General features: G+C 47.3%; 3 protein-coding genes across 3 annotated transcripts; all 3 read left to right on the top strand.

Annotated features, from left to right (window-relative positions):
- The first annotated feature begins 1503 nt into the window (after positions 1-1503).
- On the top strand, positions 1504-5746 carry LOC131294494 (uncharacterized). Its single transcript, XM_058322541.1, has 4 exons — positions 1504-2745; positions 2824-3267; positions 3881-5119; positions 5252-5746. Exons 1-4 carry the CDS (start codon positions 1504-1506, stop codon positions 5744-5746), a joined length of 3420 nt encoding a protein of 1139 aa, XP_058178524.1.
- A 261-nt stretch (positions 5747-6007) lies between these two features.
- LOC131294493 (venom carboxylesterase-6-like) lies at positions 6008-7753 on the top strand. Its single transcript, XM_058322539.1, has 2 exons — positions 6008-7240; positions 7307-7753. The coding sequence occupies exons 1-2, from the start codon at positions 6008-6010 to the stop codon at positions 7751-7753; spliced, it is 1680 nt and encodes a 559-aa protein (XP_058178522.1).
- Positions 7754-10129: 2376 nt separating this feature from the next.
- Positions 10130-17573, top strand: LOC131294492 (nucleolar and coiled-body phosphoprotein 1-like). The gene is made up of 7 exons (XM_058322538.1): positions 10130-10287; positions 10969-11628; positions 12459-12970; positions 13204-13234; positions 13709-15613; positions 15712-15900; positions 17112-17573. Exons 1-7 carry the CDS (start codon positions 10186-10188, stop codon positions 17265-17267), a joined length of 3555 nt encoding a protein of 1184 aa, XP_058178521.1. The 5' UTR covers positions 10130-10185; the 3' UTR covers positions 17268-17573.
- The last annotated feature ends 7622 nt before the right edge of the window (positions 17574-25195 follow it).

Here is a 25195-nt window from a genome sequence, read left to right as displayed (position 1 = left end):
CCCTCCCGATAGGAAACTTTTCACCATTTAAAGTTTGAGAAAAACTTTGATAAGATTTTATTTTGTGGCAAAGTATGAGATGATCGTGAAATCGTTCGTCACGATACGCGAAATAATATGTAACCGAAAGGAGGATTGCAGTCTTATGCAACGTGTTCGTCGGGAAAGTACTGTAAAACATTTCACACTCTACACCACAATGGCCTTCGAGTGGACATCGATGGTGACCGAGGGCAGTATTTCAAGCGTCATGGAAGCGATCATTGGCACGGTGGTAGGCTTTCGCCGGGAGGTAGTGGAAAATCTTAAACTCGCCCCAGAGCATCACACCGACCAGTGGGAGAAGATGATACTGTTCATCGAGGATACAACGGAGGAGCAAGAGAAGGAGATGTGCGATAAAATGAAAACCCAGGTGAAGCAACTGAACGATCGCATGGAAATGATCAAATGTGGCAAGAAAAGGCACAGTTGGCACGCCGAGGGCCTGAAGCCGGTGCGCTCACCGAATGGCAAGAAGTACAAGAGACGGTCCTGCTTTGTATCGACCATTACCAACGACACGTTTTGCATCGATGCGTTCGGCAACTCGAGGTATCCTTTTATGGTACAGTGTGAAGTTAAGTATACCATCGGCGAAGGATGGGTTGTGCTTCGCGGGAAGTTCGACGAGCCCAACAAGCTATACGAGGATCGGACGGTGGACAACGAAAATGGCTCCGATGGAGGGCACCATTGGTCGGAGGGCAGGACTGGTGAGGCTGCGTCGCGGTCAGGCCAACACGAACTACTCGTGCAGTTTATATTGAAAATTGAACGTGAGTCGGAAAAATACAACATTTCGGTGGGAAAGCATTCCGAGATTTCGACCACACTGGTAGAAGCAAAATCGGCCACACTCGAGGAATCCACCGAGTCGGGATACGGCTGCACGCGGGTTCAAAGAAAGATGTGGTGGTACACCGATTGCCGGATTCAGTATGTATTAATTATGCTACGCGTGTCGTGGGAAGGATTTCAGTTTAATCTGCTCACTTTTTAGGCAACAAATAATAGACAAGGATGAAGCATGGAAGAACGATATCAGCTTCGGAACCAGGTTCACTATAGAGGAAACGGAAACAATAACATCAAACCGTATGGACCGAGCTTCTTTGCAAAACGAATAAAAAAACTAGTACTAACTATCATAACGATCCTAACGAAAGTTAATCTGTATTCTAAATGTGTGCCGGGTGAGAATTCGAGTGGTCTCAATAAAGTAAACACAATAGCCCTAAATGGTCAGTGTTTATACGAACTCCCACGGTTTGCCCTTCCCCATTTCCCACACCGAGCAACGCAGCCTCCGCTTCGGTTCCATTGGAGCGATAAGAGTGGGCCTGTGTTTATGAGCTTATCTCGTTAACATTCAGAACCCGCGAAGGGGAAATATAAGACGCAAGCCTCCTTATAGTCTTGCAGTGACGATCGCCAGAGGTTAACCAGCATTCCGCGTTTGCAATGAAGGAACGATACACGACGACGACGACGTTAGTGCAAGGTTTTGTAACGGCCAGCTTATGGTTGCTCGTGTTTTTCACAAGTGCCAGCGCAACATTGGTGAACCTCAAGAATGGTCCCATAGTCGGCGAACAGAGGGGAGAATACTTCGCTTTCGAGGGCATTCCATACGCGAAGCCACCGGTTGGAAAGCTCCGGTTCGCACCGTCCGAGTTAAACGACGAGCGGTGGAGTGAACCAAAGAATGTTACCCGCTTCGGTCCGGTCTGTCTGCAGTGGGATCATCTCGTACCGGACACGGATAAGCTGGTCGGCGCGGAAGATTGCCTGTTCCTGAATGTGTACACGCGAACGATCGACCGGTCGGCAAAACAACCGACGATCGTGTTCATCCACGGAGGGGCACTGATGTTCGGCACCGGGAGTTTCTACCAACCGGATCATGTGATGCGTCGCCCACTGGTGCTGGTCACGTTCAACTATCGGCTCGGTCCGCTCGGGTTTCTCAGCACCGAGGATGACGTGATACCGGGGAACTTCGGAATGAAAGATCAAGTGACGGCCCTGCAGTGGGTGCAGAAAAACATTCACCTCTTTGGCGGCGATCCCGAGCGGGTTACAATCGTGGGCTATTCGGCCGGCTCGGCCAGTGTGCATCTTCACTACCTTTCACCGCTATCGAGTGGGTTGTTTGCTTCCGGCATCGGTCACAGTGGAACCGCCCTCAATCCCTGGGTTATGGCGGAACGATCGCTGGAAAAAGCCATCCGCATCAGTTCCATCCTTGGCTGTCCAACTCGCAAAACCGACCTCATGCTCGAGTGTCTACGCAAGCGACCGGCGGAAGATATTGTCCGCCAGGTGCCCGGATTCCTCGACTTCCTGTACAATCCTTTCTCGCCCTTCGGAGTGGTGGTTGAGCGCGAGGGAAAATTGAATCCACACCCGTTCCTGGCGGACACGCCACGCACGCTTATGACCTCGGGGAAGTTCACTCACGAGCCGCTGATACTGTCGGTCACGGAAGCCGAAGGGTTGTATCCGGGGGCGGAGTTTATCAGCGATCTGAAGCATCTCGACGCGATCGATCGGAGATGGAACGAGCTTTTACCGAGCATTCTGGATTACAAAACGTCCGTCCCCGATCCGCGGCAGCGGGATCGTCTCTCGGAAGCCATTCGGGCGCATTATTTCGCACCGGAAACCAAACTATCCCTCGACAACTTTTCCGATCTTATACGGGTAAGTTTAGTTAGGAGCTTTAATGTATCAGAACACAGTTTTTTTACATTAAAATTGTTGGTCCACCGGCTTTTGCAGATCATCTCGAACCGGTTGTACTTCACGGGAGTGACCGAGTCGGCCAAACTGATGCAACCCCACACGGAGGTCTACCTTTACCTGGACCACTACAAAGCACGGTACGGCGTCGGGGAAGCCCTGTCACATCGGAATGAACCCGGCCTTCTGGGGGTGTCCCATGGTGACGATGTGTTGCTTATCTTCCCCAGCGTCCTCCGGGAGCAGCTACCCTTCACGGAGGAGGAAATGGAAGTGGTCGATCGGTTTGTGGCCATGTACGAAGCGTTTGCCAGCGGGCAGAAACCCACGTTCGGTTCGGACGCATTGCCAGTGCAAGACTCACAGGAAACCATTACCTTCCTTAAACTTAACTACCCGACCGGGGAAACGGTACGAGCGAACGGAATGAGTGATGAAGCATTCTGGAGTAGTCTCGATTTTAACGACGCACCGTACGAAATTGTACCGTCGCATGACGAGCTTTAGGTTGCATGCGTCTTCAGAATCCTTAAATACTTAAGCAAGAAGTGAATAAATAAATAGAAGAGACAAATGTCGCCGCATAAAATACATAATGTTGAATAATTAGCTTCTAAGGTAATAAATTATGCGCTTATGAAATGCGAGGTTCTACAATGAGTGGCTGGGATAGAAAAATAATAATTGTCTTCGAATTAAATACCCACAAGGCGATATGTAACATCCAAGCGGTAACGCTCCGGTAATCCGGATAGGCTGCGCGGATTCGCATTCAATTCATGGACCGATTCCTAGGCATACGCACGGAATAAGGACGTACCAGATAAGATAGCTGCGTGCTAGCTGTTTGCCGGGTGCTTGCTGCAGAAGCTTACCTGATATTGCCATTGGCAAGCATCGTAACCCGGCAGGTACTGACATATGGTAAACATACCTAACCGAGTTACCGGAGGCTTCGGTTCGCGTATCGGAATCGTTGCCCCCGCTTATGTTCGTTCGTCGGTAACTTGATAAGATTATAGGGTATTTTTAGAACCCAACCATGCCTCACAGAAACTGTGAAACAACATTCATCCCGTGTCATTTCAAAATGAAGCTGCCTGGGAGGAAGTTCGTCGGATTGCTTTTGCTGATTAGCTGCATCGTTTGGCAGGCGTTTGCCAAGTCGGACCACCCCGTGGTTACCATCTCCAATGGTCCCATCGTTGGCGAGCGGCGTGATAATTACTACGCCTTCGAGGGACTACCGTACGCAAAGGCTCCGATCGGTGAGCGACGTTTGGCGCCGCCGGAATTAAACGACGCTGTGTGGGATGAACCACGGAACGCCACCACGCTGGGCGCGTACTGTATGCAGTGGAGCCACACGATTCCCGGCGAGGACAAACTGTTCGGCGAAGAAGACTGTCTGTACGCGAATGTGTACACAACGGCGTTGGAGCTACCGGGAAAGCCGGCGGATACCCTGTCGACCATAGTGTACATCCATGGCGGAGCGTTCATGTTCGGTGGCGGAGGATTCTTCTCACCGAAACACGTCCTGCAGAAGCCAATGATTATGGTCACGTTCAACTATCGGGTCGGTCCGCTCGGGTTCCTAAGTACCGAGGACGATGTGATTCCCGGGAACTTTGGGCTGAAAGATCAAGTGACGGCCCTGCTGTGGGTAAAGAAAAACATTCACCATTTCGGTGGCGACCCCGAGCGGGTCACTATAGTGGGCTTCTCCGCCGGCGGTGCCAGTGTTCATCTACACTACTTCTCGCCAATGTCGCGCGGGTTGTTCCAGAACGGAATCGCCCACAGTGGAACCGCCCTCAATCCGTGGGTCATGGCGGAAGATTCCGCCAGGAAAGCGAACCTGATCGCACACTCCCTCGGCTGCCCAACCGATCGGAGCCAATCGCTTTTAAACTGTCTACGCGAACGTCCGGCCGAGGCGATCGTCCGCCAGGTGCCACTTCTGCTCGACTATCTCTACAGTCCGTTCTCGCCGCTCGGAGTTGTGATCGAGAGGCAAAGTAAGCTCAACCGGAAACCGTTCCTCGTGGACCATCCAGCCGTACTTTCCCGTAAGGGCAAGCTCACCAAGGTGCCGTTGATATTGTCCGTCGCGCAAGACGAAGGGTTGTACCCGGGGGCCGAATTCATTAGCAAACCGGAGTATTTGCCCGAAATCGATAGGCGCTGGAACGAGCTGCTGCCAGCCATACTGGACTACAAGTCTTCTGTCCCGGATGCGAAGGAACGCGACCAACTCTCTAATGCGATCAGTGAGCACTACTTTGGCAAAGAACGCAAGCTTACGATGGACAATTTTCGGGATTTTGTCTCGGTAAGTATAAACATGTTAGGAAAAGTTCTTCGAAAGAACTACTACTGCCCATTTCTTATCAAGATCCCTAGGGATGATGGTGCTTTCTTTGTGAAACTTCCGGAATCATTTTTAACCGGTGATTTTTGTCAGATTCTTTCCAACCGTCTCTTTTTCGCTGGCACCACGCGGGCGGCCAAGCTGCTGCAACCGCACATTCCCGTGTACTTCTACTACTTCAACTTCAAAGCGGTCTACGGTATCGGTGAATTGTTTTCCGGATCGGAAGAAAACTACGGCGTCGCGCACGGTGAAGACACGGTACTCATCTTCCCCAGCTCCATCCGGGACAACCATCCGTACACCGACAAGGAGCTGCGTGTTGTGTCCAACTTTGTCACCCTGTACGATAGCTTCTCCCGGGGTTTGGAACCAGCGTACGGACCGGACGCATTGCCACTGCAGAATGTGACCGGGAAGCTGCAATTCCTAGAGGTGAAAGCTCCACCGCCTTGTGGAGCAGACTGTAGTGAGGTGAAGGTGGCATACGGTGTGGGAGACGAACAGTTTTGGGATACGCTTAACTTTAACGAGGATCCAACGGTAAAGAAACCCGCTATCAATCCGTCGACACATACAGAGCTTTGAAGTTCTTTTACGGATTCCAATAATCGGGTGCGCACGTGGAACAAATTTAAGACGAGCACGAGATAACGGAGAAAGGAAAACTGCCTAATGAGCCGAAAGTTGATAAGCGGATCTATTTGTCCGGTTGGGCATGGTCAAATAAAGTGAACCAGTCGATCGAGAAGTTGCCTAATCATCATTTCCCTATCGCTTCCGTCAGTTTTCATTCTTCTCTCCTGCAGTCAACACTTCCTCTCTGCCCATTCTCTCGAGGACGAAATCATGTTCTCGGCGAGGTTATATTTGTTTTGGGCGCAAAATGTTGCATTCCTTTTAATTTTCTTCGATGGCGCAGCATCAAACAGTGTGAAGGTGACCATAAAAAATGGTCCAATCGTTGGAGAGCAGCGATCGAATCATATCGCCTTCGAGGGTATCCCGTACGCGAAGCCACCACTCGGTTCCCTTCGATTTGCCCCCTCGGAACTGCTCGACGAGCGGTGGAACGAGCCAAGAAATACGACCCAAACTGGACCGGTGTGCCTGCAGTGGTCACATCTCAAGCCGGGTGACGACAAAATAGACGGAGAAGAAGATTGCCTGTTCCTAAACGTGTATACGCCTAGCCTAACGCCAAGCGATGATCCTTTCCCGACGATCGTACACCTGCACGGTGGTGCTTTCATGTACGGTGGTGGGGGCTTTTTTCGGCCAGATTTCCTACTCCAGCGGCCACTGATATTCGTGACGGTGAACTATCGTTTGGGACCGCTCGGGTTCCTCAGCACCGAAGACGACGTGGTCGGGGGTAATTTTGGGCTGAAAGATCAAGTGACGGCACTACAGTGGGTGCAGAAAAACATCAAGTACTTCGGTGGGGACGCAGGCCGGGTAACGTTGTCCGGGTTTTCCGCCGGTGGTGCCAGTGTTCATCTGCACATGCTTTCTCCCCTATCGAGAGGGCTGTTTCGTAGTGCGATCGATCACAGTGGATCCGCCTTTAATCCTTGGGTCATGGTGGAGCGGTCCGCGGAGAAGGCCAACCTGATCGCTTCCGGTTTGGGATGCCCAACGAACAACAGTAGAGCGTTGGTGGAATGCTTACGCCAGCGACCGGCAAGGGAAATAGTGCGACAAGTGGCAAAACTGCAAGATTTTCTCTACAATCCCTTCTCCCCGTTGGGTGTGGTTGTGGAGAAGCATGGCAAAAACAACCCACAGCCGTTCCTTGCGGAACATCCACGTGAGCTGACGCGTCGCGGAAAGTTCAATAAAGTGCCACTAATCCTTTCCGTAACGGAGGCGGAAGGTCTCTACCCAGCGGCGGAGTTCTTCGGCAATGCAAGCTACCTGGAACACATAAACAAACGTTGGAATGATGTGCTTCCGAGTATCCTGGATTATAAGTACGCCGTACGGGATGTTCACTCGCGAGATGCCCTGTCTGACGTTATAAGAATGCGCTATTTGGGAAAGGAAAATTTGCACGAGCACAATTTCCATCATTTTGTCAGGGTGGGTGGTAAACCGGGTTGCTAAAATGGACCGTAGTTTAACAATTACATTACACCTCTCCTGCAGATGGTTTCGAATCGCCTCTTCTTCGCCGGTATCACGGAGCTCGCAAAATTGATGCAGCCTCACATTTCCGTGTACTTCTACCTCGACCGATATAAAACTACCTACGGACTATCCGAAGCCCTTTCAGGATCAGCAAAGTTTCTCGGTGTGCCACACGGTGAAGACATCCTGCTAATTTTACCGAGCAGTTTACGCAAAGACGCCCCGTACACAGTGGAGGAGCTAACGATGGCTTCTAAGTTTGTGGATATGTACGAATCGTTCGCTTACGGACAACAGCCCCGATTCGGGAAGCAACTGCTCGCAGCCCAGAAGGACGCGGAAAGGATCAGCTATTTAGATATAGGCTTTCCCAACAGTTCCATCGTGACGGCCGACTTCCTTAGCGACGAACCGTTTTGGGGTATTTTGAATTTCAACGATGGTACGACGGTTCCATCCGCTTGAAAGTATGAAACTCGATGGATGAATCAAACAGGTGCAATAAAATAAACTTTCTTACCTTGTCATCGATCAGTAAGGTATTGTAGCGTTCATTTTTCGAAGATCCGATTACGACAATGCCACCACGCAGGACGTGCTTAACACCATTAACGTTCAAACGCACCTGAAACGGTGGAGAAAAAATTAATATCGAGATTGTACCTGCAATCAAACTACCTGCAGCAAAAACCTGCGTAAAAAGCTTACACTATTTTCCAAAACCATGGTTAACTGGAGGAAACGGAGCACTAAACAGAACTACAAAACTTCATGAATAAACGCGACGCGGACGAAATAATCAACATTTTACTAAACATAACACGGAATCGTATGTTATTGCGTCTCTGCCGGTTGACATTTGCCGTTGGCGCTTTCATTGCAATCGCGCCATTTTTATTGGTCAAATGACAGATGCAAAGCATGCTGGCGTGCAAAACGATAAGTTCTATTTTGTGGATAAAATTGAACTATATTTTGAGCACTTTGTACTATTTTGGCCTACACTATTATGACTTTTTTAGAACTATTATTTCTATGACTATTTTGGTCTTTATTATCGCGACAATATGTTCTACTGTCGTTATTCAGCAGTTATTTTAAATTATGACCGCACTGTTTGTTCAACTAACCTTGTTCATCGCCTGGCAACTAGTGGTGGGTAGATTCGACAAAAAATCGGAGCCGCTTCCAAATGATCCACCAATATCGGAAGCGGCTCCATAGGGTAGGTGCAATACTCCGAGCTCGGAACCATCCGGAGCCGTCCGGAACTGACCGGAGCCAGAGCCGTCCGGAGCCGTCTGGAGCCGTTCGGAGCCGTCCCGAGCCGGCTCCAACTGCCGACTAGCGGCTCCGGACGGTTCCGGAAGGAATCGTGGGTTTTACTAAGGCTGGTGTCAGTGCTTTATCGCACGATGTTTTGTCGGACGACAGGTCCACCAATTTTTCTGTATTTTTTCAAATTCTACGACGATTAAATAAATTTTATTATTTTTCTTAAATGAAAGCCACAAATCCGAGTTTATAAAGTCCAACTTTATTGACAGATAACACACAGAATACAACAGACAGTTGTTTGTTGACAGATTGTTTGTTGACAGCGGTAAAGCAATGCACGAGTTTCAGTTCGGTAGTGCATCAGAGCGGATGTTAGCAGTGCACAAGTTTCCTGAAAGGGTTAGCGGAAAAGTAAGGTTACGGCACGACCGCGTGGTCACCCCGAGCTGGAGCTCAGGTCAGAAAAATCCTAGCTGCCGCACATCTCGTTCTGTTTGAGTCAATCAAGCGGACCACGAGTTCTTGTGTCCTGACAACGGAAGGAATTATCCCTCCCGTGGCCGGCGGGTGGACATATGGCTATTATTAGCCGGTCCTAAAGGACGAGCCCCTTCATAGGAGTTCGGACAGAGTCGGTACGCCTCTGATTACGAGTAAGGGAACAAACGTTCGACTTAGCGTAGGAGGATATACCCCGACTCGCATAGCGAAAGAAGAAGAAGGTAAAGCAATGACACCAGCCTAAGCCGGATGATGATGATTTAATTATTTATAGAGGTTTTGAGCCGGGAGGCTTCTTTCACCTCTTAGCCTAAGCCGGAATCGGAGCCGGTTTAACACGTTGACTGCCACGCTTATTTTGGTCATGTTTCCCGGCAGGCCAAACTTTTTCTTCATACAATATCGCTGGCTATCATTTTTGATAGCCATGGCCTGCTGGGAAGTGCACAGGTGCTCGAAGCGCACACACACAGCTCGGCAATTGATATTTTTTTGGTTTTTTGCCTTTAACACCTTATTGTTTATTTCTATTGGCGTTATTATTAAATATATAGCGCCTCAAGATTTCTCCAATAAACGGCTTACGTATTAGCAGCGTGACTGCATCCGTCTCGTTCACCCAATAGACACGCAACGACATTTAGCGAAAGAGACAAAGCGATTCACATGTGATTCAATAAACAAAAACCTTCCACTAAAACAGCTTGTAACTTTTTTCATACCACAGTTATTGTAAAACCAACCACAAATTAAGCTAGACAAGAGATGAAACTATGTAACTACCAAAGGATTTGTAGGTAAGAGTTGTCATTTAGAAGATATAGTACTTCAAAAATCATGGTAGGTGGCTATCAAAAATGATAGCCATGGCCCCCCAGGAAACATCACTGGCTATCAAAAATGATAGCCATGGCAGTCAACGTGTTAAAGGTGTTCGGTAGTAGTTCCGGGCGGTGGGTGCGGTTCCGAGAACCCATCACTACTGGCAACACTGCTGACAGTTTTGATCTGTCAGTTTGCGAACGACAGTCGCAGTTCCGCATTTCCCAGTTCGAAGCACATTCTTGTGACAGACATCGTGCAGTGCAGTTCATTGTCTGTCTTTTCATTTGTTCATCATGGCTGCAATAAGTGAAACTGTCCTCGATGCGCTCGTGCTAGAACATTTGGCGACAAAAGATAAAACCTTGGCAGATATTTACCAGAAAAAGTACAAATCGGTAAGTGGTTCATCGTGCTGGGCGTGTTCCTTTGAAGTGGGCAGAAGGCGACAATAGTGCGACTCTTAACCTCAATGCGGAGCACCGGCCGGGGGCTTTTGCTGTGAAAACACGTGTTGGCATGAGGTGTGACGCAGTAGCTTAATTCGAGTGAAAAATGAAAATCGGACAGATCTGTAGATGCATTTTCAGGTTGAAATCATCACTACAGTGAAATGTTGTTCCGAAATGTGGTTTTTAGGCATTTTTATGATGATTTCGTAGAAAATCAAGATGGCGTCTTCAATACCTCGTGTTAGCTATCATTGCTGGCACACGCGTTTTCTACCCCACGGCTACCCCCCGCATCGATCATCCATGCATCCGTCCGCTTCATCAATGACCGCGTGGTTTTGGTTGACGCGGGAGACCTTGAAATTCGGTGTAATTTTTAATACTTCCTGGTTCCGGAGCTATGCACAGTAGGGTTGGAGGTTATAATTCACACTCTTTTCCCTCATTCCAATGCTCCTAGATAAAACCACGCGGGAATCGTGACTTGCTTAGAGAATAATGAATTTTTTATTATTCTTGTTTTGGCACCGATTCCAAACAGCTTATGTTTACTCTCTTGTATTCTTTTTATAGTGGTTTGTTAGTTTCTGTAATTATAATTTGTTTGTTACCAATATTTATTCGCAGCCGAAACTCCCCAAAGGTTCACCCCGTCTGGGTGAGATCGTGAAGCACTATCAGGCCACCAAGAAACAGCTTGTGTTGCCCGGCAAAGCCGGAGCAAAGGAAGAATCGTCTGAAGAAGAAGACGAGGAAGATTCCGATGATGATGAGGAGGAAGAGCAGGCGGCAGTAACGCCGGCGAAAAAACCCGTGGCCAACGGTAAGGCCGCCACGAACGGCAATGCGGCTGCCAATGGAAAGAAGGCTGCTGCATCGCAGGAAGAGGAGGAAGATGATGATGACGACGATGACGATGATGATGAGGAGGAGGAGGAAGATGACAGTGAGGAAGAGGAGGATACGCCAGCAGTGAAAGCCCCGGTCAACAAAGTGTCCCCGGTAGTGGCCAAGCAACAGCAGGCGGAAGAGGATGACGATGACGAGGATGACGACGATGATGATGATGATGAGGATGATGACGATGAGGATGAGGAGGAAGATGAAAAGCCCAAACAGTTGCCGCTTGTTAAGCCGGGACAAAAACGCAAGGCCGACGAAAAGCAGAACAACGAAGAGGAGGATGATGAAGACGACGAAGATGAGGATGAGGAGGAAGAGGAAGAGGCCGAAGAGCAGAAACCTCCAGCGAAGAAAGCAAACAAACAGCAGCAGCCTCAAGGCAAGGTAAGTGAAGTATAATTTTATGTTTTTTGTTTGTTAACGATAAACCAATTTGAACGCAATCTACAAAAACACAGTTGTGGCCATAATCATTGAAAGGCGAGATTAATTTCGAACTTTTGCTTTATCTCATGGAAACGCAGTCCCATGGCATTCCTTGTCACTGTCTTGTAAGGATTGTCAGGGCCGTTAGTGTATGTTTCTTCTTGGCGTGGAGAGAGGGGGGGGGACTTGGCGAAACACAATTGATTGGAGCTCTTCAGGAGGGCTTAGAAGAGATCAATAACGACTTCTACTCCCTTAATCAGATGCTCCTACAGAAAACCACGAGGGAATCGCGCCTTTCTTTGGGAATGGTTTTATCCTTGACCACCCTCCTGTGTTGGCAAAGATTCCGGACAGTTCATCCGTGTAATGCGCATGCGACGATTCTTCCAATTGTATTTGGTAGTATCAGAATAGCTGGTTTATTTTCCCCTTCAGTTACCGATGGGAAGAACAGAAATAGAGAAAAGTGCACTTCATATTTTATTTGCCGTTGTCGTTTTTGTACAGGTTTGTTTTAGTTTCCGTGTACTAAACATACCGTATCTCATTTTTGTTCAACACAAAAATCTCAACAACTGCTATGTTGTTTTTCGGATTGCTTTTCCGCTTATTTGTTTAAACTAAGATTGTTCCTTATGGTGTAACTGTGGGCTGTGGAAAGTGGCAAACAACGGCCATAACGGTACGGGTATTTTTTAATTTTATATCAAACGATGTTGAACGCAAGTGCTAATATTTTTCTCTATTTCTCTTCTTTCTCGATTCTCTCGCATTCATTATGACAGCACCAAAACGACCGGAAATCGTTCGGCGGTTACGACAACGGTGACCAGTCGAATAACAAGAGGCCGGGAGATTGGGATTGCCCGAGCTGTGGAATGTCCAACTTCCGAAGCCGAGCGAACTGCTACAAGTGCCAGGAAGCCAATCCGGATCCACCTGCGGAGAACTGGGCATGCCCAAGCTGCAGCTTCTCCAATTTTGCAAGCCGTTGGAGTTGTTTCAAGTGTCAAACGAAAAACCCGGACGATACCGGCCGTCCAGAACGGAAAAGCTTCGGTGAAGGAGGAGGACGAGGTGGCGGCGGCCGCGGGGGATTCCGTGGAGGTCGTGGATTTGGTGGTGGCCGTGGAGGTGGTGGTGGATTTGGTGGTGGCCGTGGAGGTGGTGGTGGATTCGGCGGTGGCCGTGGGGGACGTGGAGGTCCCGGTGGACGTGGGGCAGGAGGTCGGGGAGGAGGCCGAGGCTTCAATCGAGGAGGTGCTGGGGGCGGCAACAACAGAAAAACTTTCGATGAGTAGTGACCATATTCAGTTGGTCAATTCAATATATCCTGTTAGTTATAATGTTTGAGTTCAGAGGATTTAGATTGTATTTTTTTGTTTTTAAGCAAAACAAACACAACATTTTCTAAAAGCAACAAAGCACCTCGGGTATCGAGTTTAGGAGCGGCCATTTCCCTATTTGTTTGAGCCCTGCGTTGAAAGGATATGCTTTTTGTATATTAGACAGACGTGGCATTTATTACAGGATAGAAGTTTTAGATCAGAACCGTTCAGAAGTGAGGCATATTGACATGCACATGAACGGCATTCAAGAGAAGACAAGTTAAAACCGATGTCATGCGTCACTAGTTGATGTTATAATTCACGAATCAACAAGATAAGGATTTTTCTAGAATTAAGATGAAGGTTTTGTGTGTTCTGAAACACAAAAAAAATAAGGATTGAACCCCCTCCACAGCCCCAGACGTTTAGGAGAAACAAAATTGTACTGCATCGGGCAACTAATACATTACATAGAGTTTGTATTATTGCTGGTGTTTATAACTACACTCTTCTATATTGTCATACAAATATACAACTACAATTATCTCACTTAACACCGAAAACAATCGATAGAGTGGCTTTTATTTCTGTGTGGTATTATTCTTCATCAAAAAGGTGGCGAATAATATGTTTATTGATTTTTATTCCAGTTCTGCTTTCGGTCGTATCATATTTTTTCTCATATCATCAAATTTTATTTTATGTAGGTCCCTACTAAACCTGACAAAACGGCCAACGGTAAAGCGGTCCTCAACGGCAAACCGGTCCTTAACGGAAAGGCGCAAGAACAATCCAAGAAACCGGCTACTCCTAATGTAGTAGCAAAATCGCCAGGAGTTGTTGCCAAGAAGGCAGAATCTTCAGACAGCTCGGATGATAGCTCAGAGGAAGATACTCCGAAACCGGCGGCGAAGACTGCAGCGCCAGCTAAAGCTACGCCTGCTAAGGTCGCTCTTGTGAAAGCTACTCCAGCTAAAGTAGTAGCGAAACCAGCAGCCCCTGTTGCCCAAAAGAAGCAGGAATCGTCGGATGATAGCTCGGACGATAGCTCTGATGAAGATGATGCAAAGCCGGCGTTGAAAGCTTCGGCAAATACACCAGCAAAAGCACCTGCTAAAGGTGCTCCTGTAGTTGCTAAGAAACAACAGGAAGATTCGAGCAGCGAGGATTCGTCCAGCGATGAAGAAACTGCGAAGAAACCAGCCGCTCCTGTGAAAGCTACTCCAGCAAAAGTAGTACCAAAACCAGCAGCTTCTGTTGCTCAAAAGAAGCAAGAATCTTCAGATGATAGCTCTGATGAAGAAGATGCAAAGCCGGCTTCGAAGTCTTTGGCAAATACACCAGCAAAGACACCTGCTAAGGTCGCTCCTGTAGTTGCTAAGAAACAACAGGAAGAATCGAGCAGCGACGATACATCAAGCGAAGAGGAAACAGCCAAAAAACCAGCTGCTCCAGTGAAAGCAACACCAGCAAAGACATCTGCTGCTCCAGCGAAAGCAACACCAGCAAAGACACCTGCTAAGGTCGCTCCTGTAGTTGCTAAGAAACAGCAGGAAGAATCGAGCAGCGATGATTCATCAAGCGAAGAGGAACCAGCAAAACAACCTGCTGCTCCAGCGAAAGCAACACCAGCAAAGACGCCTGCTAAGGCCGCTCCTGTAGTTGCTAAGAAACAGCAGGAAGAATCGAGCAGTGAGGATTCGTCAAGCGAAGAGGAAACTGCAAAGAAACCAGCTGCTCCAGTCAAAGCTACTCCTGCTAAGACACCTGCTAAGGTCGCTCCTGTAGTTGCTAAGAAACAGCAGGAAGAATCGAGCAGTGAGGATTCGTCAAGCGAAGAGGAATCTGCAACGAAACCAGCTGCTCCAGCCAAAGCAGTTGTAGCAAAACCAACAGGAGTTGCTGCTAAGAACCAAGAATCTTCGGACAGTTCGGATGACAGCTCAGACGAGGAAGATGCGAAGCCAGCCGCGAAGGGAGCTGCAAACAAATCGGCCAAGGCTCCGGTGAAGTCCGCTCCTGTTACTAAGCAAAAAGAAGCATCGAGCAGCGACGATTCTTCCAGTGATGAGGAAACTGCAAAGAAACCAGCGGTTCCAGCTAAAGCATTGGCAAAACCATCTGCTGGTACTGCCCAGAAAAAGGAAGAATCTTCGGACGACAGCACGGACGATAGTTCTGATGAGGACGCGGCGAACTCTACCACGAAAGTAGCAAAGAAGGCCCCCGCCGTTGTGCCGGTAGTTGTGAAGAAAAAGCAGGAGGAATCAAGCAGCGACGATTCATCCAGTGAGGAGGAGAAGGAAACGGCGAAGAAGCCTACAGCCGCTTCAGTTGCCAAACCAGTAGCATCATCCACTGCCGCTAAAAGGAAACAAGAATCCGAAGAAAGTTCGGATGACAGCTCTGACGAGGAACCGGCGACTAAGAAACCTACTCTAACTGCATCAACACCGAAACCGGCCGCAACAAAGGCGACAAATTCTGGCGACACGAAACAAGCGGCGGGTCAAAAGCGCAAGGCTCAAGATAGTCCTGCTGTAAATGCACCAGCAAAGAAACCCTACAGCAACTTTGTTCGAGCTGCTGATCAGGAAGGAACCATCAATAAGGTAACTTAAATTTCTTCGTACTGCAGTTTGGCGCCCAAAATTGTCTGTTACCAACTACAAAAACATTATTTTTCTTTTCAAAATAATCATGTTTGCAGTTTGAAACGCCCCCGAACAAAAAAAAAATCAATCAACAGAACGGCTCCAGTAGCAGCGGGTTTGGAGGAAGTGGACGGAAATCATTTACAAACAGCGACGAGAAGCGTGGTGTAGAAAGGTTTCGCCGAGTGAAAGAGGAAGCCATTCAGATCGACAAAAGGCTGAAGGATAATTCCTACGAAGCCAAGGTAAGTAGTGAGTAAACAACGTGGTGCTTCAACGATAGGTTTTGGGAGCATGGGGGTAATCATAATTTACGATTGTTGGTCATTCCTGTTTGCTACATCAATTCGCGAAACAAAAAAGCACGGAAACTGGTGTTTAAGACAGAAAAACACTACAGAAAGCCCTCGATTGGTAGTCATGGCCAAAGCAACGGGCAACACGCCAATCTACAAGATTGCTTATCTTCATAGGTTAGGTTCAGCACGATACTCGCTAAACTGGTCACTAGCGACAGGTGCTAGTTTTCCCTTTCCTAATCAGTTGCAATAGACCGGTAAACATTACAGATTATCATCGGTTACGAAAGGATGTAAAATTTGGGATCAAATCTTCGAATGGTCCAAATATCCATTCAATTGTTTTAACCCAATACGGGATGCAAATAACTGTGGATTATGATTTCTTCCTTCTCTTGGAACCATTTGAGTGAATTAAGTAAATCACACTTCTTTCATCCTTCACCTTCCTCCTGTCTATCAATTAGAAAAAAAACATTAGCTTTCTGGAGCAAAAACCAAATCCTAATCAAACGAATGAGCCGAGAAAGATGAACACACGCCATGGCGATTGGAAGTGCACCGGTTGTTCCGGTATCAACTTTACCACCCAAACCGCATGCTCACACTGCAGACTGGCTCGGAAAGGCTGGAAATGTAAAAATTGTGGTGAATCAAACGACGTGAAAAACCGACAGTCGGATAAATGTAAAACGTGCGAAACCGATGCCCCCTACGTCATAGCTCGCGTTGTCAACAGAAACCTCTTTTGGCAATGTGAGAAGTGCCAGCAGTGGAATAAGCCTAGCTTTGATTTTTGTCATTGCAAAAGAAAGGAAATCGAAGAAAAGCGTAAGGAAGAGGAAGAAAAGCGTAAGAAAGAGGAAGAAAAGCGTAAGGAAGAGGAAGCCAGAGCTGCAGCAAAAAAACAAGCTAAAATTCGAAGGCCTGGCGATTGGGTGTGTGCAGATTGTAAGAAATCGAATTTCTCAAAGAACCTGAAGTGCGTCAGATGCTTGGCACTAAAGCCACTCTGAAACCGTTAATGTCAACGGGGAATGATCGCTAGTCGTAAATTATGTTTCCAATGTACGTCTCACTGTAAATAGTTTAGTCACCTGCATAATATATAGGCGGGCGTAGGTTTTCAAATTTTATTTGTTCATTATATTTCCCAGAAAAACGCCCATGGTGCTTACGGAGAGAAGGCGAACATGGTCCTGAAGAATGTAAGGGGTAAAATGTTCCGCCACGAGAAGACGAAAAAGAAGCGCGCCGGATACTTTGGTGGGATGATCGATACGTCGGTGAATTCGATCAAATTCGACAATTAAAATAGGCACCATCAAGCTCGTCAACGGAGAGAACGCCTGGCACATTCACTCGCTTCTTTTGGGTATATTTTATCATCCGTTCATTTGTTGTCCAGTGTCTCACGTTTAGTCGGTCCTTGGAGCTGCGCGTGTGTTTGGGAGAAGGAAAAATATGCTACCGTCTGAATAGTGGTTTCTGCATTATATGTAACGAAGTCGTATTGTTCAATGCTTGTTCAACGAGAAATTGTACTTCGTGCAAACAGTACTAGTTTATAAGCGTCACATTCTTTGCATTAGAGGAGTCTCTATCTGTGGGTAAAATAATGGACAGTGGACAAAAGTGAGATCAGGTGTATACTTTTTATCTGTATGAGTACATTATCCTTTATAACCGTTTTGAATCAATTTACCACACAACCCAAACAGGAAGTAGATTCAGGACAACAATCTTGTTCTTGAGTATAAATGAGTATATAAGTATCACAAAATATGCTATTGTGAAAACTAAAGTGGTAAACATGAACTACGATTATTGTGTCATTATATAAAACAGTTACAAACATACATAAACAGTACAATAAATCTGTCACACAATAGAATCTGCGATTTCAATTGTTATGTGTGAAATTATTTATATGTAGCGTTAGGCAAAGCCGAAACCTAAAAACATTTTCAGTCCATTTTAAACGGTAGCGACTTTCATCGATTGATTACATTCAACCATCTTAGTTACACTAAACTTAAAGTTGCCAGATAAAGGTTTTTCATTCATGGCATGCGACTTTGAGGCAACGTTTAAGCTTCAACCATTCGTTCCGATTTAACTCCAATCCACTACAATACAATGAAAAATAATCAGAGCAATAGCAAGTCTTATTAAAGACGAAGAAGAAACTCGTATTCCCATTTGGTATTTTGTTATAACAATTGCCGGTTTGATGTTCAACGGGTATTTGATAAATAACGTTCAATGAAAGTCGATATTGTTCAAACTGGCTTTAATATTCATTAGTTAGGCGACTTCTTAATCATTCAAGTCTTTCCTTTTGCGGAGTATCATTTCCTTCCCGCATCTTGAACTTGAACCAACCGCGCGTTTTCCGGGATTTTCCCACCCATTGCTCCTTGACCGAAGGAATAGCTTGTTTTCGCCAATTGGAGAGGCCTTGCGTTGAAAAGGGAAACTTGATGCGATTGCAAAAGGTGAGCTATGGGTTTTATCTCCGCACTGATGACCGAGCTGAAGTAGTCGTACAAAATGTAGCCAGTGTAGGGAGTATTTATTTGAAATGTTCAAACCGCCACGATTATCACTAAAGCTCGCGGATTTGGATGGCGCGTTGAATGATCGCTACCAGCAGGCTTCAACGCCGTTGGTCTGCACGCGCAGGAAGACCATCAAAGCTGAAGAGAATGTTGGAGAGCGATCGAGCGAGCAAGAGATCCGCCGAGCTGCGCGATCATATGAGAGGATCTTATGTTGCTGCGTCGTACGCCAAGCGTTTAGCTTTCTCGACCTTATGCTAAAGGTGAGTGGAACATCTTCTCCGCTCTCGTCGCGTGTTGATCGAGCGATGATCGCGCGCATTCCAGAACCGGAACGGAAGAAGGAGAGAAAGACTGACGAACGACCGAAGAGGATTGGGTGAGAAAGCTACCGGCGGTGGTTGTGGGAAACCACCACCGTGCATGTGTACCGCGGTATACCACCAACCCGAACCCCTTGGGCACCACCGCATTTTTCCTTTGCGCCACAGTCTCGGCGTGTTAATTTGAGAGGTTCGCCTCATTTGCGCCAGCTCAGTTCTGCCCCGACGTTCGGCTCGTGTGGACGGATTTCTTCTGCGTACGCGTAGTGAGCTTGTACGGGTTTCTGCATTTTCTTTAGCGTTTCTTTTCTCAATCTGCTACTGGGTGCTTTGCTGTGTGTCCGGGTCGACCCGGATCTTCCCCCCGGGTTGGTGCTTCCCCAAGGAACTTGAACCATACCATCCATCCCCGGAAGCGGTTCGCATTCGATGACGGAGGAAGGCAAAAAGACTCACTTGCATTAAACTGACGGAAACACGAAAGGAACGAGTCACATTCTGTCCGGATTCCAGGTGTGGACCGAATCGCGGATAGCAAGTGTGTGTTTTAATTGTTTTGAACCTTTCGGAGGGTTTGGAACCGTGCCCAGGGATCACGTGCAGTGCGTGTGTATGTGTATGTGTTTGTGTTTGTGTTGAAGAGAACAGGCTAAGGTGCATCCTGCTCGGAGGCTAGGGATCCTCTTCACCAGTGTATGCGTGTCCCTGTGACTGTCGGTGTTGGGTGCGGAGATTCGGTTTTTCCCTCCGCGAGATCAGCACCCCACGATCTCTTTGCCTGCTTTCGTGTGGTACCTGTTCGATGCGCAAAGGCAACAACCTATTTACTGCACCGTCAGCACCGGATTTCTTACCTCCGTGCTAGAGAGTGAACCTTTCCGTTAGAAAACATTCAGTTAATTAAAAAGCGAACAAGAAAATCCCTTAGAAGAACTCCTTGCCGGTGATGATGAATTGAACCGAAAGTAAATTAATTTTTTTAGGACATTTTAAAATCTTCACGCAAGGAAAAATATCCACGAACCTGAAGTTAAACGTTTTAACCGGGGAACGAACGCCAATCAGGGTACACATTTTGAAGCTACCGTTGCAAGAATATCTTAACAGAAATCACCCATTCTTCGGCAAGCAGCAGCAGTTGGCAACCGGAAGTAAAAGCGTCCCGCATTCCCCTCGGCCAGAGGCAAAGTGGTTCAGTGCTATTTTCTTCTCCTTAACGCTCCTTCCTATTCCTTCTCGAGCAGCATCAGTAGCAGCAGCAGTAGCAGCAGCAGCAGCATCAACAGCAGCATCAACAGCATAAGGCAGCAGGGTAATTGACCTGCTAAAGAGTGCACAAGATACGAGCGAAGCGAGAATAAGAATTCAGTGCCGGTCGGTGTGTGTTCGAAGGCGATTGTGCGCTCCTCGTCTTGTGTGTTCGACGGTGTCCGTCTGTGACGAGTCGGGCGGAGGCAACTCCAAACCGCCTACCCCGGACCAACCAAGATCTTCTTCCAACCCCCGCGCCCACCACCCAGGGTTGAGGAAAAAAAAATTGCGCGCGGACGATCGTTAACCTGCCGCTTGTTAATTGGCCTGAAATGTGTTGTTGCTGAAATTATACGCAAACAGGCACACACACACGCACACGCACCGACGCTCGTACACACACGCGACTTGTGTTTCCCTTCATCGATCTAAGCAGGCCCTCAAACACTTCAGGAAAACCATCGGTAGTGTAGGCTGCGGCAGCATCACCATCATCATCATCATCATCATCATGGAACAGCGGTGGATTTGCTATTTGGCACAGGTAAGTGCGTTTAAGATAAGCATCCGGCCGCCATTGGCCGCCGGTTTCATTTGTGGGGCGAAGAAGAAGCAGTTCAAATTTTCCCTCCAGAGACCGGCCCACTCGAAAAACCGTGGCCACGAATCTCTGGGGCTTCCGTGTCCGAGCCAGCTGCTTTTCTCCTTTGTTTATTTTAATTTCGTTTCCTGCTCATTCCCGGGCATTCTCCGGGCGAATGGGTTTTCCCACTCGCCGCAATTACCCGACAATTCGGCAATCCGGTGGCCACTGCACTGCCATCCCCCTCGCTTCCCCCGGGTGGCATGGTGTGGGCATGGCTGGGTTTAACAAAAAAAAACGGGATCATCGCCGAGCGAGAAACAAACGTCCAGATCCGGATCGTGGAGGGCCCTGGCGTGGTAAAACTTTCTCGTACCGTGCAGTTTTTTTCCCCCCCGGACGAGTGTGCCATTTTTGGTTGCGTTTCTTATGCTGTTAATTTAAAGTGTTTTTGTTCAGCGAAATACGGGTCAAGAATAAAATTGCCCAGTCTAAGCCTACTAAACGCCGCAAACCTCGTAAAGCTCGTGCTCCCGTTCAAACGATTCAACTCTATTTTGGGGATCAATCATCATCCATCACAGCCGCTTGAAAGACCTTGTGTTGTAGGATTCCGTCCAAAAAGGCAGAGCCTACTTCCATCACTACCATCGAACCTCATTCCCATCTCCATGGTGCTACTACATGATGCTCATTATGAAGATGAAAAACGCGATGGTACAGTTTTCGGGTACTTCCCTAGACAATGATCTGGCGTCTAGGGAACAACCCGCCCATTGCCAGGGGGCGGCCATTCCCAACAGTCACCTCAATTAGTCAAATGTTGTGTGCCGAGCTTCATTGCGCTTTCCTCACCCCTCCAGCCACGTGGGGGAGCGAAGTGAATCATTCGTTATCCGTGCACGATGAAGCACGATCACTTCATCTTCTGTTTTGGGGCGGAAGAGTTTGCCCACCGATGATTCAACGTGTGTCCGTTCGTCCCTCGGTTGACCGAAATGCGCCCCCCGTTTGCGGGAGCTTTCTCTTCTCTCTGTCGGGCGAAACTCCGCCGCCGCCGCCGCCACGGAAAATCCGACCAATTTCCACCGCTTGAGTCGCAAAATTAGTCAGCGGGAATCGAGTTGGGCCGGGGGAGTAGTAGAGGGGGTAGCGGTACCATATAGTGTCGGCGAGTTTTCCGAAACCGAAGATCTCGGTGCCGCGGATCCGAACAATACGCTGCTGAAGTGGAACGAAATTGTCGAATTCGGTTCGAAACTTAATGTTACTTTACGAGTGTTGGTTTTTATGGAAAATTTAACTAGAGCACAATTTTTATCAATGCGGCACCACGAATCACACGTTGGTGGAGTTCTCTTTTTTTTAAATATGCTTTGTAAAAATTATGTAAATGACAATCTTTTGTATTATCAAAGTGCAAAACTCCTTGGTGTTCCTCCTCTATCATGTTTTTCTTGAAAATAAATGAAGATGGCCCAGATTTGGATATGAGTATTGCTATTTCCTTTGCCCAACACTAACGATTTTTTGTAGAAGAATATTTACATACATAATAAAAAATAATAATAGAAACCAACATTTGCATTGCATCTGCCTTAATGGTAAACCAGTATTTCTGTTAAATCCGGATGTGGTTTTACTTTTCGTAAAAAGGTTTTAGGAATATGCTGATTAACTTCGGCTTGAGAAACACGTCATGATTAGATACGTATATTTCATAGATTTAAAAATCGTTTTTGAAAATTAAAGCAATAATATGTTGCGCTACATTTCTTCAATCATTGTTTGGATGTTATTCGTTCAGTCACGGAAAAAAAATTACCATTGGTGTCGATTTCTGAATTTTTGAATATTGAACCAACATCAACACTGAAATAAGAACAAAAGCACATGAGTAGTGCATCGGAGACATGCAGACAGTCATAATGACTCCGGATGATCGGCCCCCGGGTGGACTTTCTCTTGTGTGGCGCGAGCAGGGGTTTAAGGAAACCATAATTTTCCTACATCGACTATCCATTGTTGTGTTTTTTTTATTTCGGCATAAGACGACCGCATCGGCATAGACAGAGGTGTATCATTTGACGTAGGGCGTACGGCATTATGTTTTTCCTCTCGAGCAAACGAACGATCGGTTCGTTTGGGGGCTCCAATTTGCATACAAAAAAATCGTTACTTTTCACGATTTCGTCAGCGTTACTGCGCGTGGGGTGAGATGGGTGGAAATACGCATGAAAAGAAGCGGGAGAGACACTGCAACACGCAGCGGTGTTTATGGTGGATTGTCTTCCCAAAGGGCTCCCCCCCGACCAGTCGTTCGATTGTTCTGGGAAGCAAAACCGCGGACGGATGGGTTTCGTCGGTTGGCTTCTCCTGCGCGCGCGTCCTCCGCCGGTGACAGATGACCCTGATCCCGGGGACCTGTAGGAACCTCCGCACTGTAGACGCTGGCGTACCTGGAAACGTACGAAAGAAGTAAATCAAAAACGAGCGGACCAGAATTCAACCAGCCTGGCCCATCATCCCTCTCGGCTGGCAGAGAAAACTGGTCTGCTGGTGCCAGTACGAGCCACAAGCCAACGCCAAGCCGTCGTCGCTTTTCGTCGGCGTGACACCGTTCAAGTTCAAGATCGCACACGATCATCTTGAGCGAAAAAGTGCGGCCCCACGAACTGGTCTGCCCCTTTCGGGGACCAACATTCAACGGGGAGCAGAAGGAGCTCAGAGTAGAGTGGAGGGGTTGCGCTGCTCAACGGAGCAATTTGTTGTCGGACGGCTTTTGCACCGGCAAACGACGACGACGACGACGACGACCAAGACGATGGTATCGGTGGCAACCTTCGAAAAGTGTGTGCATTATATCTTGGAGGTTCGTTTCAAACCTAGCCTTACGATGGACCATAAAAGCCTGTCTTAATGGCTGCTTTTTTCGCTAATGCTTCCCTCTCGTACTAGACGCTGATTGTATCTATTTTCGTTGAAAAATATGATAAAAAGTCGAAGAACCTATTTATCCTTTTTTTGTACAGTAAATATCTCCTCTACAACTAGAAAATCACCACAATAGAATGATTAACCTCGGCAAAGTTTGTTTCAATAGTTAATCGACAAAGTTGACATTCAAATGCCACAAAACGCACAACCTAATCTGGTAATAAATGTTCCAAGTCACACTTTTTTTTAGAAAAAAGAAAAAAAAACACAGCCAAAAAGGAATAATCAAAGAACACATTCAAGGTTAATACGGCAGACATTAGGGAGTATAAACATAAGTACACGAAAAACCCAAACCAAGCCGGTTGAGGGTTCGTCGCTTATACCATCACGTAAAACTTTTCTTTTTAGTTTTTGAGTAAAATCTCCAACTACAAGTTTTTCAGTTCACAAATAAAATAAAAAATTAAGGAAGAAACAAATACCCGTCCGTCCACGATGCACCCACTCGATCGAGGACAATCGGGCGACCCAAGTAGGCCATCGGTTTTCCAAATCGAAACCCTGATTCGGACGGGGCATTCACTTTTCATATAAATCGGTTCACGATCGAACCGGGAACCTGTTCCCAGAGGTGGAGTGGTGGCATGGCAGATGGTGCGTTTGTGTGTGTGTGTGTATGTGTATGTGTATGTCCGGTCCTTCTTCGGAGGAAGCCTGGCGCGTAAATGAAAGCCGAATCGATCGATCGATCGATCGGTGGAATCGAATAAGAAACGCCCGCAGAATGCCCGGCCCAATCTGGCGTACACCAACACACCACACCGACCGAGCATCATGGGAGGAGAAGGAACCGAGCGGAATTGGCACGTTTTAAACATTTATAATCGATTACAACGTGTACGATCGCGCGGAGTCGAGGCGCTGCAGGGAGGTTGTTGCGGTGAGGGCCGGTTTTTGCTTTCGATTTGGTCGGAACGTAGGTGGCCGGTGGGTGGGTAATGGGAAGCGGGTGGGCCGGTTTTTCGGTGGCGCTTTTCGTGCCGCACCGACCGACGGCAGGTTTTTCTAGGGCTCAAGCAAGGGTGGGCGAAAGTGAAATTTTTTCCAAGCATAAGCTGTGAGCCAAAATTTATGTTGCAGCTGGTGCCGAAGTCGGACACACGTGGACAGCATACTTTTAAGTTGGCAGACGCATTGTTGGCAAATTGTTGTAGAGGAGACTGGAGAAAACTGTAATATTGAGAATTTTTGAACACTGGATTTTAATTTGAGTAAAATATAATGCAGCTCAGCTTCAACATTCAAACGAATTAAATACCAAATGAAAACATTTAAAAAAGTTTCACCAAAAGCGTAACCTTTATTGCATTGTATCATGGCTGGACCAGTGGATATAAAATTGTTTTCACTCAAACGCACTTGTTCCACAAATGTACGCATCAACAAGCATAAAACAAGCCTTCGGTGCGGATTGTTTTCACCATCGCATGTTCAAAGGATGGCCATAAATCATCCAGTTGCACCTTCCTGTCAAACAAAAGCACATCAATTGGATGAAATGATATCGTTAACTTTCTTAACTA

Source organism: Anopheles ziemanni, chromosome 2, assembly GCF_943734765.1.
Source record: "Anopheles ziemanni chromosome 2, idAnoZiCoDA_A2_x.2, whole genome shotgun sequence".
In the NCBI taxonomy this organism is placed as follows: Eukaryota; Metazoa; Arthropoda; class Insecta; order Diptera; family Culicidae; genus Anopheles; species Anopheles ziemanni.
This window is presented reverse-complemented; position numbering and strand designations above follow the sequence as displayed.

Excerpts from the sequence above, each read along its gene's own strand:
- LOC131294494 (XM_058322541.1), top strand. The coding sequence starts at position 1,504 with ATGAAGGAACGATACACGACGACGACGACGTTAGTGCAAGGTTTTGTA. Across the intron at positions 2,746-2,823 it reads ACTTTTCCGATCTTATACGG|ATCATCTCGAACCGGTTGTA; the intron begins GTAAGTTTAGTT and ends CGGCTTTTGCAG. Across the intron at positions 3,268-3,880 it reads ACGACGCACCGTACGAAATT|CTGCCTGGGAGGAAGTTCGT; the intron begins GTACCGTCGCAT and ends TTCAAAATGAAG.
- LOC131294493 (XM_058322539.1), top strand. The coding sequence starts at position 6,008 with ATGTTCTCGGCGAGGTTATATTTGTTTTGGGCGCAAAATGTTGCATTC. Across the intron at positions 7,241-7,306 it reads ATTTCCATCATTTTGTCAGG|ATGGTTTCGAATCGCCTCTT; the intron begins GTGGGTGGTAAA and ends CCTCTCCTGCAG.
- LOC131294492 (XM_058322538.1), top strand. The coding sequence starts at position 10,186 with ATGGCTGCAATAAGTGAAACTGTCCTCGATGCGCTCGTGCTAGAACAT. Across the intron at positions 11,629-12,458 it reads AGCAGCAGCCTCAAGGCAAG|CACCAAAACGACCGGAAATC; the intron begins GTAAGTGAAGTA and ends TCATTATGACAG. Across the intron at positions 12,971-13,203 it reads AACAGAAAAACTTTCGATGA|GATAGAAGTTTTAGATCAGA; the intron begins GTAGTGACCATA and ends CATTTATTACAG.